Here is a 14,628-nt window from a genome sequence, read left to right as displayed (position 1 = left end):
GATTGGAGATAGACAAATTTATCAACCAAGTATCAGTTTTGACTTACTTCATGGTAAAGCTGATCTACCATGAAATTTCTATGTCAAGTCTTGCAAATACCCAGGTAACTCATATCTTAAGCTTGCTATTCAGAGAAACTCGGCATCTTAGATAATTGTTGGCTGGAAAAGCTTCAACAACAATGAGTTCTTCCACTTCTTATTTCTTAGTCTTCTCAAAAATTATTTGAAGAATAAAGGTTAAGAGATGTGAGTATACTGCTGAACTCCCATTTACACACAGAGCTGGAGGCATCAGAAATATCTACATATTGCACTAAGATGCAGTAGGCCAGCAGTAGGATGCATCCAAAATCCTCATCTCCTGTCATCTCCACGTGTCCATTTTTTTTCTTGCAAAGGTACCAGGGAACGTCCCACTGTTTCTACACTCCCAAGCTCTTGACAAAGGCTGCCTCCTGCTGCTCCTCCTCCTCTCAGCTCTTTACCTTCAGGATGAGGTCAGACAGAGTAAATGTAACAGAGACCCTTCTGTTAAATGCTTCTCAGGAGTAAGAGCAGGTGATTGAGCTTATTGGAACAGGTAGAGGATTTAATTGCTATTTTCTTATAGCATTTAAAGACACGTTATCTGTCTTGATGATTTCTACAAACCAACTTGTGGACCGTCACTAACAACGTCATGCATTGCCTGACACGTAACACAGAAGACATGGTTTAGTAGGTCACTGATTCAGTGGTTTTCCAGAACATGTCAGGTTTCTTGGCTATGTTCTAGTGAGTTCTTTCATCTATACAACAGCTACACTATATGGAGTGTTTTTTCCCCCCTTATTTCCTTATTCTGCATGACTTGATTTCTACTTTCTTTTTAGACCTGAATTACCCCCAACCTAGAGAGCTCTTCCCCCATCAATCCATGTGCTTCAGTGGTAATGTGACTGTTAGCTCAAACTATATTGATAAAGCTATATCCTGGCCTTGCCCTTTGCTGTAGCTCATATTAAGAATAATTTTTTAAAAATAAATAATACCTAGTCATTAACAAAATTAGTGAAATGCATTTTTCTCCAGTTACAGACTAACATTAAGAGGTTTCTTGTCAGCTTTGTAGGCCTTTTCACATTTTCTATATCACAATGTGTTTATTTCTCAAATGGTTTCTGTGAATACTTTAAATAATTCCTCATTAAATCTACTGAGAAGCTAAATAATGGGTTAGTAAAATAGCAGATATGGAAATGGTAGAAGGTGAAAATATATGTTCAGTTCCTTTCTTTTATATACAGTTCATAAAAAGCACATTTAGAAAGGTCTGATGATTTGTGAAATACTTACTAAAAGACACACATCTTAAACATTTTAAAAGAGGAAAAGAAAGGTCTTAAAAACACAGAAATCACCATACTTCTGTCTTGTTGTTACCTATCTTTCACAGAAACATAAGTGTCTAGGATACATTTCAGATGGCCACAAGTACATCCAAACCAAAAAATACCTGCACTATTTTATGGGTAAAGAAATGCCGGATCCAAAAGTTAAAGTCGGTGGGAACAGTAACTTTAGTAGGCTTTGGAATAATCAACATAAGGTACAACTATGATTTTTCATAGCCCTAAAAAATGCAGACAGGGATATACTTACAATCAGGGATACTAGTCTTGATTAAAGAATTGCTGGTGAGCTTACTCCATACATCACAACATCCCAGGGAACTGCTCTATTAGAGAGCTAAAATATCAGCATGTCTAGTTTAAACAGAGACTCACTTCAGCTTTGCCTATTTTATGAGATGAGAAGCACAACGTTGAATATTCCTGTATATTTGATGGCAAAAACCAGTAAGTCATGAAACCACATTAAACCTTGTAATAAGAGAAGATAAAGATGAATGGCTTTTGTTACTAACACTGTCAAGATATTTCAATAGCTGTTTTAGTTAATTGATAAGACTGGATTCCAAAGCCCAGAATTTTCATGGAAAGTTAACAAATATCTGGCAACACACCTTAAAGATATGATGTGTCATCTGCATACCTGTTTAGTTAGAAACAACCAGAAGTCTAATAAGAATTTACTGGAGAACTTCAACAAATGATGCTAATATTAACCATTCCATCTGGCAATGACATCATAACTTTTACAGAGAGAAAAATGTCAGTAACCTTTTAATCAAAACATACAACAGTAAGGCATGGATTCCACTGCAATCTTTTTTTCTTTTTTTCTCTTTTTTAATGTTTTAACAAACAGATTGGGGCTTGTATTAAAAAGAGTTTTTATTTTGGAGCTGTTTTCTTTATATAATGAAAAATACAAATAGAAATTAAATGAAACTTGTAGAACTGCAGTGAATTCATGCCATAATAGCTAAATTATATTGAAGTAGCTAAATTATATTGATCAGCATGAAATGTATGGTTTTTGTCTCACTGGTGATAACCGGAAAGCTAAATACAAGAGAGGAAAAGCACAGAGCAAAAAGGTCCTATTCACAGTGGCACCAAGAGGTAAAAGTACATTTAGCCAGCTGACTTCTTCACCAGTTACAGCCAACTAATGTCCTTGGCAAGGATACTGTTCTTCAAATTCAAAACGGCCTCCACAAGGACAATGTACCATGCTTGAAATGGCATAAATATGCAATGCTCATTAAACTTAGTTAAATGAGCATATCAGATGCAGGACATGGCCCTGAGAGCAGGAAGATATGTACATATATCTGTATATATGCACTAATACTGCTCCTTAAACAGTGAACACATATATACACAAATATGGCATGTTTACAAAACCCACAGAAAATAGAACAATGCAGAACAAAAAAGTGAACACAGATAAGTTAATAATGACTGAATTATCTTTTTTGTGAAGGGCATCATATTCAGGTAAAAAATGCTACACCTGATTTAAAAAAAAAAAAAAAAAAACCCAAACCTACTAAAAACACCTAACATCCATTTTTCATGGAGAGTAGAGACAGATTAGACCAATATCAGAGGAGTCTTACAGTAGCCAGTAGCCTGCCTGATTACACAAGCTGAGACATCTTGCAGGTATAGGATCACCATCAATACAAGTACATTCTCAGTAGATAAAAATGCAACATATTCATAGCCAAGGACTCAGAAAAATCATCCATAGATCTCTAATGAGGCAAAGGGTAATTTGCACTTGGACTGTAAATTTGAGTTGTCAGAATAAAGTTGTGGGGTTTTTTAAAAAGTAATGGTTCTGAAGAACTTTCATGCTCCAGCTGCTTTGCATTGCTTGGATGAAGCAAATCAAACTTACCTGCCTGAACAATTCAGAGCAGACTAGCCTGACTAGTTAAATATTACATGGCTGCATACCTTATTTAGTAGTGGTGGCCCAGTTAACTGCCTACCCTGCTTTTCAAGAATAAACTGTTTCACTTGATGTACCGATAAATCCTTATTGTTCATGAACTAGAATTCAGAATAAAATTCATTAACACAAAATCAGCATAGAAAAAGATCCTAGCTATATTGATTTTCCTTTTCATTAATCTATAAAATTCCTTCACAAAGGAAAAGTAAGAAATATTTAAAATTGTTCACTGGGTGACCTGAGCAATCATGAAGATCTACAAAGCACCCTCCTAGCAAAATTCAGATCTGAGCTGATAGTGTTCCTCAAAGGACTTCAGCCAGCTTTTAAAAGAAGCTGTGCTTTCCTCTGTGTTCAGATTTCTAACGGTCCTTGTGTTTCAAAATCGAGAAGTGCATAAAAAAGTAAAGTTGTGATACTGAAGTAGTGTCTATAGCAGCAAGGCTTAGAAATCTGTGAGGAGCTTTCTGGCATTGGTACTTAAGCTCAGAAGCAAAGCTGGAACTATTTTTGGCAAAATATTCCTAAACAAACAAAAAGCATGCACAGCTAAAGCCCTTGAACTTAAACCCTTTTCACCACACAATGAAATAAGACCTAAACCTGCTGTCAAAAATTTATTCTCCCCACCTTTCTAATGCTGTGAGGTACACTCACCTCTGCAGACAGCCTCTGCTGTGGAGTGTAGTGTCAGCCTGAGCCTCCCTCAGTCATTTTCCCAACACCTTCATCCGAAAGGGAAGGGTAAAGACAGCTTCATTTCCTATCAAGGGCTTCTACCCATAATATGCCTTTTTAAGATACTTTCCCATATCTTCACACAGCCTAAACAAGATGAAGAAGTAAGAAGGAGGAGCCAAAGCCAAGAATCTTGCCCCGTATGATAAATTCCACTTTAACATTATTTTAAGAAAAATATATAAGGAACATGACCTTCTGATTACACAGAGAAAAACCTTTCACAGAATATTTCTGAAAATCATATCCTAAACACTAAACTTCAAAAAAGCTCAAAATCCAGAAAGAAAAAATTAAAATAGCAGTACAGCATATTCCTCATCCCTTGAGCCAGGAGAGATTACTTAACACTTCATATGGCCTATCAAAAGCCCTTAACTCCCTGTAACACTAAGGATCACCCTACTCAGCTGACTCTCTGCTCCTAATTGTGTGAAATTGTGTTTGTGCTACATCAGATGAATGTATTCTGAGGTTTCTAACCCATTGTTCACAGGTATAAATGGCAAGTAACAAAGGCAACTGTTAAGCAATTCCTCTTGAGTCCCAGTTTAAAGACTTAATTGGAAGACTTCTTAGGACCTCCATATTTGGGTGACTGAGTTTTTTAATTATAACTTTCCTTGTTAGCTCTAACAAACAGTTTCTACCTACAGATGCTGTAAGTTAGCTCTTAGAGATGCCTCTAGAAACTCTCTATAGGAATTTCCTTCAGCATAGAAGTTCTGTATATTAAGTTAAATATTATGGTAAAAAAGCAAGCCAACAAACAAAAGCTAGTTATTTATATTGAGTTGTTATTCATACTTGATTTGCCTATAAGCACAGAGCTACAGCAGAAATTAATCTTGGATGACTTTTATATTAAGAGTATATACTATATACTCTTAATTATGTATGATAGGTGGTGAGCTTAGTGCTTGAGCAGTTGCTGTACTATTATATGGGCACTCCTTGTGTTGTCTTTATCTTCCACATGAGTCTCTTGTGAGAATCAAATGCTGTTCTGTAAATCAGTCTTGAAAGACACCTGAAAAGCAAGCAAACTTTTGGGTTTAATGTGCTTTCAGAAGTGAGCAACTCCACAAAATTACCTAATTTTGCAGTGGTTTTGCACATGAAGAACAATAAAATCTAAACCCTATAAAACAGAAACTTGGGACTGGGGTAAACTAGCATAGTTCTGTTGAAATCCGTGGGGCCAGCCTGGGTTATGTCAACTAAGCATCTGACCTCAGCTGGGCTTTGAATTTGAGATAAATGTGTCACATTTTAAGGCTACCTTTCCTTTTTGTATTTTAATAAAGTAAAATATATGACTGTACAGAAGGGAAAGGTTAGCTTCTTATGATCTTAATTCCTAGGAAATATGAAATACTTTACTATTCAAAGTGTTTTCCTATGTGGGATTTTAAATAATGAAATCTGCCCTGTGGTACCTACAAGTGTAAACAATATGGAAAAGAAGCATCTACCACAGTTTGTTTGGGGGGCACTTCAACAAAGCAGAGACTCTCAGGCAGATCACAGGTGACCCTTTAACCGCCCCTGTTTAAGGGAGAATGCTGCAGCCATTAGTTACTCTCCATCTCATAAGCCTGTGGGGAAACCTTTTTTCTTCAGATGTATCATCCACACAAGAATCTTGATTGATTTAAGCTAAAATTACAGAACTTTATATTCAACTTTTAGAATTTCCATGCTAAAATAACTGACAGAGAAAAGAACAGGATCGGGGTACCTACAGCAGACCTTTTCTGTCTTGTTCTTTCCTTGAAGAAGTCAAGAGAAGCATATTTCATATTTGGGACTGTGGGATATTAAGAGACATCTAGTGACTTTATATTCAAGGAGTCTGAATGCAACTGCAAAGGAAAGGTAATTTCTAATACAGTGTTAGACACTGTAAAATCCAGCCTTAAGCTTTCTATATGCCCTGATTTCTTCACATAGTTATGAAAACAGCCTCATGCAAAAGTGGGCTGGAATTGTGTTGGACACATACCGGCTGGTTCTACCTATCAGAAGAATAAAGACTTTAAAATGTAAAAATGATACAAAATAACAGAAGAAAAGAAGCACACAGCAAAGCTAAATGCATATGACTACCTAGGGGAAATGGAACATGATACTTTGGAAATTAACTGAGTGGTATTTTAGCCACGTGGTTAGTAGCTATTACTTCAGTTAGAAAGCCCACATAAATTTATACTGCCACAACTTGATGTCATAGGGGCATGCATGCTGATTTAAAGTTGAGGGCAGTCAAATGGACACCAGGTAGGAAATAACAACCTCTTCTTGAGAGGTCTTTAATTCAGCTGGTCTTCACTAGTGAGTCTTCATGCCAGGGTCTTCCTCGAAGAAGGCAGCAAAAAATAATCCCAGGTTTCCTCTACCAGGTAGCCGGCAGCAGTCAAAGCTGGGGCCAGAGCATGGTGCCTCTTCTGCCAAGCACCAAGTGCAGAAGAAGATGCAAGAAAAAGACAGGCACAGCTTGCTGCTGCATGGGGAACATGGGTCAGGGAAACCTGATGGTTTCTCCCTCTACCAATTTCAGTTATTTTGGCTCTTGCTCTCCATCAAATGCATTCCTAGCTACAGCCTCCCAGTTCCCACAACACTGGGAGCTAATCACAGAATCATCTAGGTTGGAAAAGACCTTGAAGATCATCCAGTCCAACCATTAACCTAACACTGACAGTTCCCAACTACACCATATCCCTCAGCACTATGTCAACTCAACTCTTAAACACCTCAAGGGTTGGGGACTCCACCACCTCCCTGGTCAGCCCATTCCAATGCCTAACAACCAGTTCTGTAAAAAAATGCTTCCTAATATCTAGTCTAATGAAAGTATAGGGAAGCCTGCACATCATATGGGTGAAATATTCATGTGAAGGAAATAGTTCACAAATTTAAAAGAAAAAAACAAAAACCTGGTTGCATTTAATTTAGGCTTCATTGCTCCTCCACTTCTGAGGACACAGCCTCAAGCCAAGCTATATTCTACTCCATAGTGTTTGAGTTTGGATGCTGTTCTTTTGCATCCTCTCTGATAAAGCAGCAGGTGTGGGTTGCTACGTTTCTTGCTGGCTTGCTTGACTGCATAAATCATCTGGGAACAGAAACTCTTTCTGATACAAGGCTTTTAAACATTCCCTATAAAAGCAGCAGAAACATATAATTAGACAGATGGCAAAAAAAATCCTACTTGGTACATCATTCCTTCGATCTGTTAACAACAGTAAGAAACCTTCCAGAAACTAGTAAGAACAGTGCTGAAAAATTCTGTACCTAATCCTCAACCTGATTATAACATATCACATATTTTACCATTTTACTAACAATTTTGCAATACAGCAAATTATGTTTGCCTATTGTTGAACACAGTTCTTTTTAAAATCATTACTTCTTCCAGTCACTGAATGGCATTTGTAATATAGTCAGGGTTCTTCACACAAAGGTCATCCAGTCCTTGGATTAAAATCTGTTTCTCCTTGTCTTGGCACTCTTGTAAATTGTACATGGGAAGTACAATTGCGATTAGAAGAGTCTTGTAAATTGTATGTTAGAAGATTGATGGTTTTTGGCCTAGATCGTCACATTTTCAAACTGGGGAGTTTGACTACACAGAAAATGCAAAATCTGGTTCTTTAAAGACATGTAATTGTCCATCAGAAAGAAACATCCTTATGCTGTTGTCGGATGAAGTGGCAAGAATACAAGACACACCACCAGTGTTTAGGAAGCAGATTCCTGTTGATCGGGTAGAAAACGAGCACATGGTCTTCCATTGCCAACAGAATACAAAGGAATTGCTGAAAGATCAGTACCCTTTATTTTATACATTTTAAAGTCTTTGTTTCTTTCCCCTTCCCACCTTTCTCTCCCCAGGAGCCAATTCTTTGATTTATTTACTGCAACACTCCTTAGGAAAATGTCTTGTTTAGACTCTCTGCAGTTTTACAAGTCCTGAGTGGGTGTTACTTGCATGGCACTACTCAAAGGCAGCTGTGATATTGCTGGCATTGAGTGAGAGATATAGCATACTATAGGGTATTGCTCAGCTTTTCAGAATAAACTTGAGCAGAAGTCACTTTGTGGGTTTTTAGCTTTTATATTTTCTACTTATGCTTTTTGCGTATAGCAAATTTCAAAACAAAAAATTAAAACATTTACCACCAGACAAGAGTGTGCACATTAAAAGGCTAAAGGTTCTGCTCAGGCGCAGAAGAGAAGTAATTATTAGCTTGTCTGTCAGGAGAAGAAAGATGTCACAACCTCTGAAATGGCATTCCAGTTTGCATTTCCTTTCTATGCCTTGTTTGAAGCAGATACTACATTTTGGCAGGAAATGAAGAACAAAAGCTTCCTGCAAAGATAAGCTTCATGACTCAATTTATATAAACAAAACCTTCTGTGAGCTTAACATTACCCTTTAGAAAAACCTGATTGAATGCTCCAGGGTGAGCAGAAGACAGATCCTGCGTAGGCTCCTGCACACTGCCAGTCACTCCCTTGCTGGTCCTCACACATCTGACTCCTCTGTCCTGTTGGTTTTGTGTCTTCCATGGGGACTATCAACACAGCCACCAGACTAAGCACCACCCAGGCACAGGGGTGCAGCCTCTGTGGATGCCAGTGGGACTGCAACCACCTATACCACAGCAGGACTTTCCCCACTGCATCTGGAACCAGTTTGGGCTGCTGCCAGCAGAATGTCATCTCCTGCCACAGGTGACGCAGGAGGAGACATTTTGCTTTTCAGGTCTCAAGAAGATGCCCAAATTAGATTGCATCTGCAGTGCTGGAAGGGTCCCCTGCTCTGCTAACCACTCAGCACCACATGCACCCAAGGAAAAAATGTTTACCTGGTGTGGCCACGGTTAACCTTTTTTCCTTGCTGAGACGGTGCCCATGGATGAATTCACTCATGGAAGGGGGACCCCTCAGAAGATATGATTCTGTGGAGGCGGGATGAGGGGGGGGTCTTAATAATTTCTGGAGGTAGGTCCCTGAAGTCCTGGGATGGCTCTGATCACAAAGGGAAGGTGAGAATAGTCTTGCAGGAGATCCAAGAAAAATACATATGGAAACAAAAGAGTTTTACTTTAATTACCTTTCAAAGCCTCATGAATGACAACATCATGTTAATTTGCTTAACAGGTAAAAACCAACTAGCGTTGCCACCCCATGTCGTTTCCACAGCAGGGCACCTTGCCTGCATTGGAAATCTTAGTTCATATTAGGGGAGGAGGAGATGAGGTTGAGTTATATCTCAGCATCCTGGAGTCGACATGTACAAGGCTCCCTGAATATTCTCTTGTTTTTGCATTGTGACTAGAACATACAAGAAAAGGGAATGACTATCTAGGACTTCTCTAACAGAGAGTCCTCTTCATCTCCAGAACCATGGAGATCCCCACACCTATAAAGCTTTGGCCGGGCAGTCACAAGACAAGATGAGAAGTCACTGCTTGAACAGTGAAATATTTGCATTAGGTTATGAATAGCAGCCATCCCCCTTCAAAAGGTTGCTAGCTCCCATGTAGAAAAACTGATCCGAGTGAACACATCCATATTCTTTTGGCACTGATGAAGAACAAATGAGCACCAGAGCTTAACAAAGAGATGCAGTTTCTTTTGTGTTAACCGCTGAAATGCTCACAGAGCACAATCCTTTTTTTATTTCAGATGCTAATTACGGAAAACCTTAAGGGAAACTTGTTAAAGAAAATACATTCACACTAATATTAAAGACATACAAGATACACTGGGACACTGACAGAATATAGTTCAAAACACTGCATTAAGGAAGAGGAAATAACATAGTGAGTAGGTGGATCAGAACCACATGTTGCCAGGCTTTGAATTTCATATTCATATCCTCCCCACCTCCTTCTCCCCAGTCAAAGTACAAAAAAAAAAAGAAAAAAGAATTATAATGTTTACAATTCAGTGAACGACTTTAATGAAAGTCTGGCCACTGCACTGTACTGTAAAGATCACTGCATGCATACCTTTTCCTCTGAGTGCCACTGCTGACCAGTAAGTTTGGTTGCTGTGGGCCCTGACTATGCAGGAGGAAAGTGTCTATGCTTGGCACGGTGGCTGATGCCTCCTCACTTACTTTAGGGCTGCCGATCTTGCTCTTTCCAAGCTTGCCTTTGCTGCGTCGGGACTGCTCATGGTCGAACTCTAAATCCTCCAGTCGCTGGGTAAGGGCAAGTTTTTGCTGGATAGCCATGCGTAACAGAGAGTTTAGGGTCTTCTTCTCATCCTCCGCAGCTGCTAGCTGCCTCTGCATCTCATCCAGCTGCGTGACGTACTCATCACACCTGGGAAAACAAACAAGGCAGATATCTGGGAAACCAGTCCAAGAACCAACCCTACTGGTGGTCACATTTCTGGGCTGCAGTTACAGGGGCAGATTCAGACCCAAGCTTTTGCCAAACCTAATCCTGGAAGCACACAGCCTGAATTCTTCCATTCCCACTTTGAATAAATTTGGACTTGGATCTGAATGCCAACACTTCCTGTTCAGCAGGAGAACCTATATCTAGAATATCAGAGCAGTCTATTACAACTAATGCAGATAACTAGGAATTGGAGGAAAAGTTTGGAATTATCTCCAGGTTAGCCCACAAATAATTTTTGGGGCTGATTCATCTAGTAACTCACCAGGGATAAGAATGTCTACTAATTAGATGATACTATTTTTCATAGACAGTAATATCTACTTAATCAAAATATTACAAAACATTATGAAAAAAGACTGCAAGCACTTTGAACACCTGACACCTTGGATTGTGAAATGAGAGGCCCTCAGCTGTTTGTCATTGTTAACTGATTAAAGAGGTACTATTCAGGAAAACCCACACCTGGAAGTTACTTCACATTTACTGTTGAGTCTCTTGGAGGTGTGTTCAGGTATCCATTGCTACAGTCACCCACTCCTTTTTAATCCTCAGGTTCTTTTATCTGCATGAAAAACTGTATCCTTTTCATTTGCTTTAGACCTCTGAGTCAGATTTTGAAATAAAACCACCTTTCCCATGATTTTGTTGGCATATAAGACTGAATACAATTTAGTCTCGCTTTAAACAATGATTCCTAAAGTTAACAGGAAAAGCAAGGCATTTCAGGATGGTCTTAGTCACTTTTTGAAGTGAAATAGCTCAGTTTGTTAAAAACAGACCATCTGATCAGTAAGAACCAGTAGTGAAATGATTCATGGGTAGCAGTACTATTTGACCATCAGACATTTGTGGCAACATCCAAGAATTTTTCATGTTAAATGATTCAGCTTTCATCAAATCTCCTCCCCATGCGATCTGTATAAATCTAAATAGTTTTGCTGTGTAATTACAGTAGTGTAATGGATGAGGATTTAACTTTATCAGTATCACTCACAAAAAACAAGCATAGAAAATAATTTCAGTTTTCCTTCTCAAAATGTGTGACCATAAACTTTTGAATTATGGCAAACTGAGAGATGAAACTAATTTCCCTGAAACTTTAATCTTCTCCTGGGGAAACAGAAATAAAGTATACTCAAAAATTCATAGTTATTCTTCACACACAAACACACACATATACATATTGCAGTCTCCTTTTGAATAATTCAGATACTGGAGGAAAATTACTAAGTCAGCCATAGTTTCAGCTACAGTTTCAGTATTATCTTTCTTCTACAGGACCTTAATAAGCATGACTGTCTTTATTCAAGCCTTGAGGAAGAGAGATATTTCTGCAGTGTTGGTTGACTGAAAGACAGCTTACAGCTTGCACACCTATTTCTGCTCCAAGCCATGAAATGGCTATTGATGCTTTAGCCAGTTTCTTTTACAGAGACATTAGAATGAAATCACCATTCTGGAGATTAAACTATATTCATTTGAAATAGGAATTACTAGAATTTCTGTGTTATCAGAGTTTTAAAGGCTCATTTCTTGTAAACAGATAGATCCTGTATCCATCCTGATTATTCTTTCCTGCTTTCCTCTTTGTCTAGAAGATGCCTTTTCTTTTTTCCAAACATGCTTTCTTTTGAAAATTTTAAAAAAGTAACATCTGCAGCTACACCTGCAGCACAGTGCCACTAGAGGAATGAACTGCCTTGCTTTAGTATGTCAATAAGCCAACTTTCTTTTTGGAAAAAGATTGGTTTTCTTCAGGCCTTAGGATGTGTTCTTGGTATCTAGGCATCTGCTTTCTCAAAGCAGCTAAGAGCAGTTAAGAAATATAAGCTCCATGAAGATGGATATTACTAAAGCAGATTTAGATAAACCAGCTTCTCATTACCTGCTATGAACACCCTAGCCCTAAAAATCTGAATATACTAGATGCTGTTAGTCAGCCTCATACTTGAGACAAACCTGGATATTCTAGATGCTATTAGCTGGCCTCATACTTGAGACAAAAGCAGTCTTGTTAATACAACATTTTCCAACTGTTCTGATTAATTATATGCCCTTCCTAGAAGTCTCCCCGTAATAGCAACTCCACATTCTTGGCAGTTCACTGCAGTGTTTGGGTGGTTCCAGTCACCTGACCTCCACCACAACTCGAAGTTTCCTATTATTTTTCACAAACATATGGTCCATTGTCTCTGTGTTTAGTTGCTCAATCTTTTTTTTTTTTTTTTTGAGAAAAAGTGTTCAGAAAGGTTAAACCTAAATCAGTCAAGTAAAGGCCATAATTAACTTTAGAAACTGCTGAATTAACAGTCTCAGATCTCCTTGAAGTCTGCAGCAGTGAAGGTTATTCCATGTAGTGGGAGGCAGCTACTGACTGCAGCCATGGCATTTCACTTCACTGAAATATTCCCCGCTATGTGAAAGTGCAGGATAAAAAGAGAAGTGTTTTCAATTAAAAAAGAAAAAAGCATTACACACATCCATATTGTCTTTAGCCCATACGTTTTACAAACATTCATGAAGTCTCACAGCATACCAAGGAAGAAAAAGGTTAAGAGCTCCTAAGAGAGATGACTTCTGGCATGGCACAGACCACTGCAGACCAAACAGGGCTCCAGGAAGTACTAGGGCTCTGAACGGGTCTTTCAGAAGTACTCAAATAGTAGTGAATAACAAAAGTTAGGTTATGCCCTCCTGAGTCAGAGCTCTTTCCCAATTTCTTCCTTGCCCCAGGACAGGTGTAAGCTGCAAGTGACTATTAAATAAACAACACTGTTATCTTGCTGTCTGCTGGTCTACTTATTGCCAGAGCAAAAGTCAAGATTTCACCTATTTCTCATTTCTCTTGTCTCAGAAAGGAAGCAGACAGACACATAAGCCCGCTTATTTTGTATGAACTGATCCAAGAAGCTTATGTAGGAGTTTAAGGGATTTCTAGTTCCATCTATCTCTCTTGTCTAGGAATGCAACCCAAATACCAAGTGAGGCTTATGTGCAATTTAGGTAACATAAATGATAGTAGAGCTTGAGCTAAACCCAGTGACACTGACAGTGACAGATCCCTGCTCTAGTCATATAAGCATAATTCTCTTCTGCTCATAAATGTTTTCTCATCTAGGATAGCTCCAGAACCTGTCTGAACTTCCTAGTCCATCTCTTCAGCACACTTTTTTCTTTAAATATTAATCACAAGAAAACACCTTGATGGATGGAGAATAAAATCAGTGCATGCAGTGTCAGGACCGTGGCAATATAAAAAGTAATATTTCTTTCTCTCTCCTTTTGAGTATCTCTATTTAGGCTGGGAAAGCAAGCATGTGTAGGGACTCAGTAAAACTGTCTGAATCCCTTTAGGATCCTGCTTTAAAAGTGGTTCCTTCTCTCCTTCAGCACTAGACTTCCTTCCTCTCCCAGGGAAATCCTTACTCTAGATGGGAAAACTAATGGTTTAAAGAGTATATTTTTAATTTGCCCTCTGGATGAGTGCTGTCCACCAGCCTCACTGCTTCCCACTCCCACAGCTCCTGCCTGGGTCAGCGACTCAGGGTTGGAGTGAGGGGAAATGCAAGAGGGGCAGGAAAGGCTCTCACTGTTTTTTCTGGTCTGGGACTACCAGAAGCAGCTCAGAACAAAATAAGCAGGCTAAAGGCAGGACCTGCAAATCTGATGGGCAGCACATGGCCCTGGCATCAAACAGGAACTTCAACTCTGCTCGACCAACCCCATGCATCCCACAGAAAAGAAGGTTTTATATGCTATTGCTTTCTTTTCTAAGAGAGGTACTTGGGGAAAGGGAGTTTGAACTGTACTGAGGACATATCCTTTGCAGGTCTGAAATAAATTCAGAAAGGGATCACAAGACTAATTAAGAGTGAAGGAGGAAACTGTAGAGATCAGAACCACAGAAATTTTGGACTGGGACAAAACCAGTCCCAGAAGGAAAAAAGAGCAAAAGTAGAGATACAAGCAGGACAGAAGGACTTTTGAGGGGGAGGAGAGAAGAACTGAAGAAAGAACTTAAGGAATGGAGGATGCACAAGTGTCAGGGGAAGACACAGAAAAAGGATGACTCCTGGTTTCTGCATAGGGGAGCTTTGGAGAAAAGTGTCATCTTTGC

The 14,628-nt window shown here is 38.9% G+C and overlaps 1 protein-coding gene across 7 annotated transcripts in view; it reads right to left on the bottom strand.

The window, feature by feature from the left end:
- Nucleotides 1-14,628, bottom strand: part of BICD1 (BICD cargo adaptor 1) — a 183,224-nt gene that overhangs the window by 17,690 nt on the left and 150,906 nt on the right. For 3 of the 7 annotated variants that reach the window (XM_074826247.1, XM_074826248.1, XM_074826250.1), the window contains exon 7: nucleotides 10,223-10,430. In XM_074826247.1, coding sequence (XP_074682348.1) covers nucleotides 10,223-10,430 — 208 coding nt within the window. Of the gene's footprint in view, nucleotides 1-8,963; nucleotides 9,155-10,112; nucleotides 10,431-14,628 lie in introns of those variants that run through there. The other 4 variants (XM_074826245.1, XM_074826244.1, XM_074826249.1 and 1 more) reach the window with 3 other exon arrangements.

The sequence above is a fragment of the Strix aluco genome, chromosome 5 (assembly GCF_031877795.1).
Source record: "Strix aluco isolate bStrAlu1 chromosome 5, bStrAlu1.hap1, whole genome shotgun sequence".
NCBI classification, from domain to species: domain Eukaryota; kingdom Metazoa; phylum Chordata; class Aves; order Strigiformes; family Strigidae; genus Strix; species Strix aluco.
Note: the sequence above shows the minus strand (reverse complement) of the source record. Positions and strands in the feature narration are given on the sequence as shown.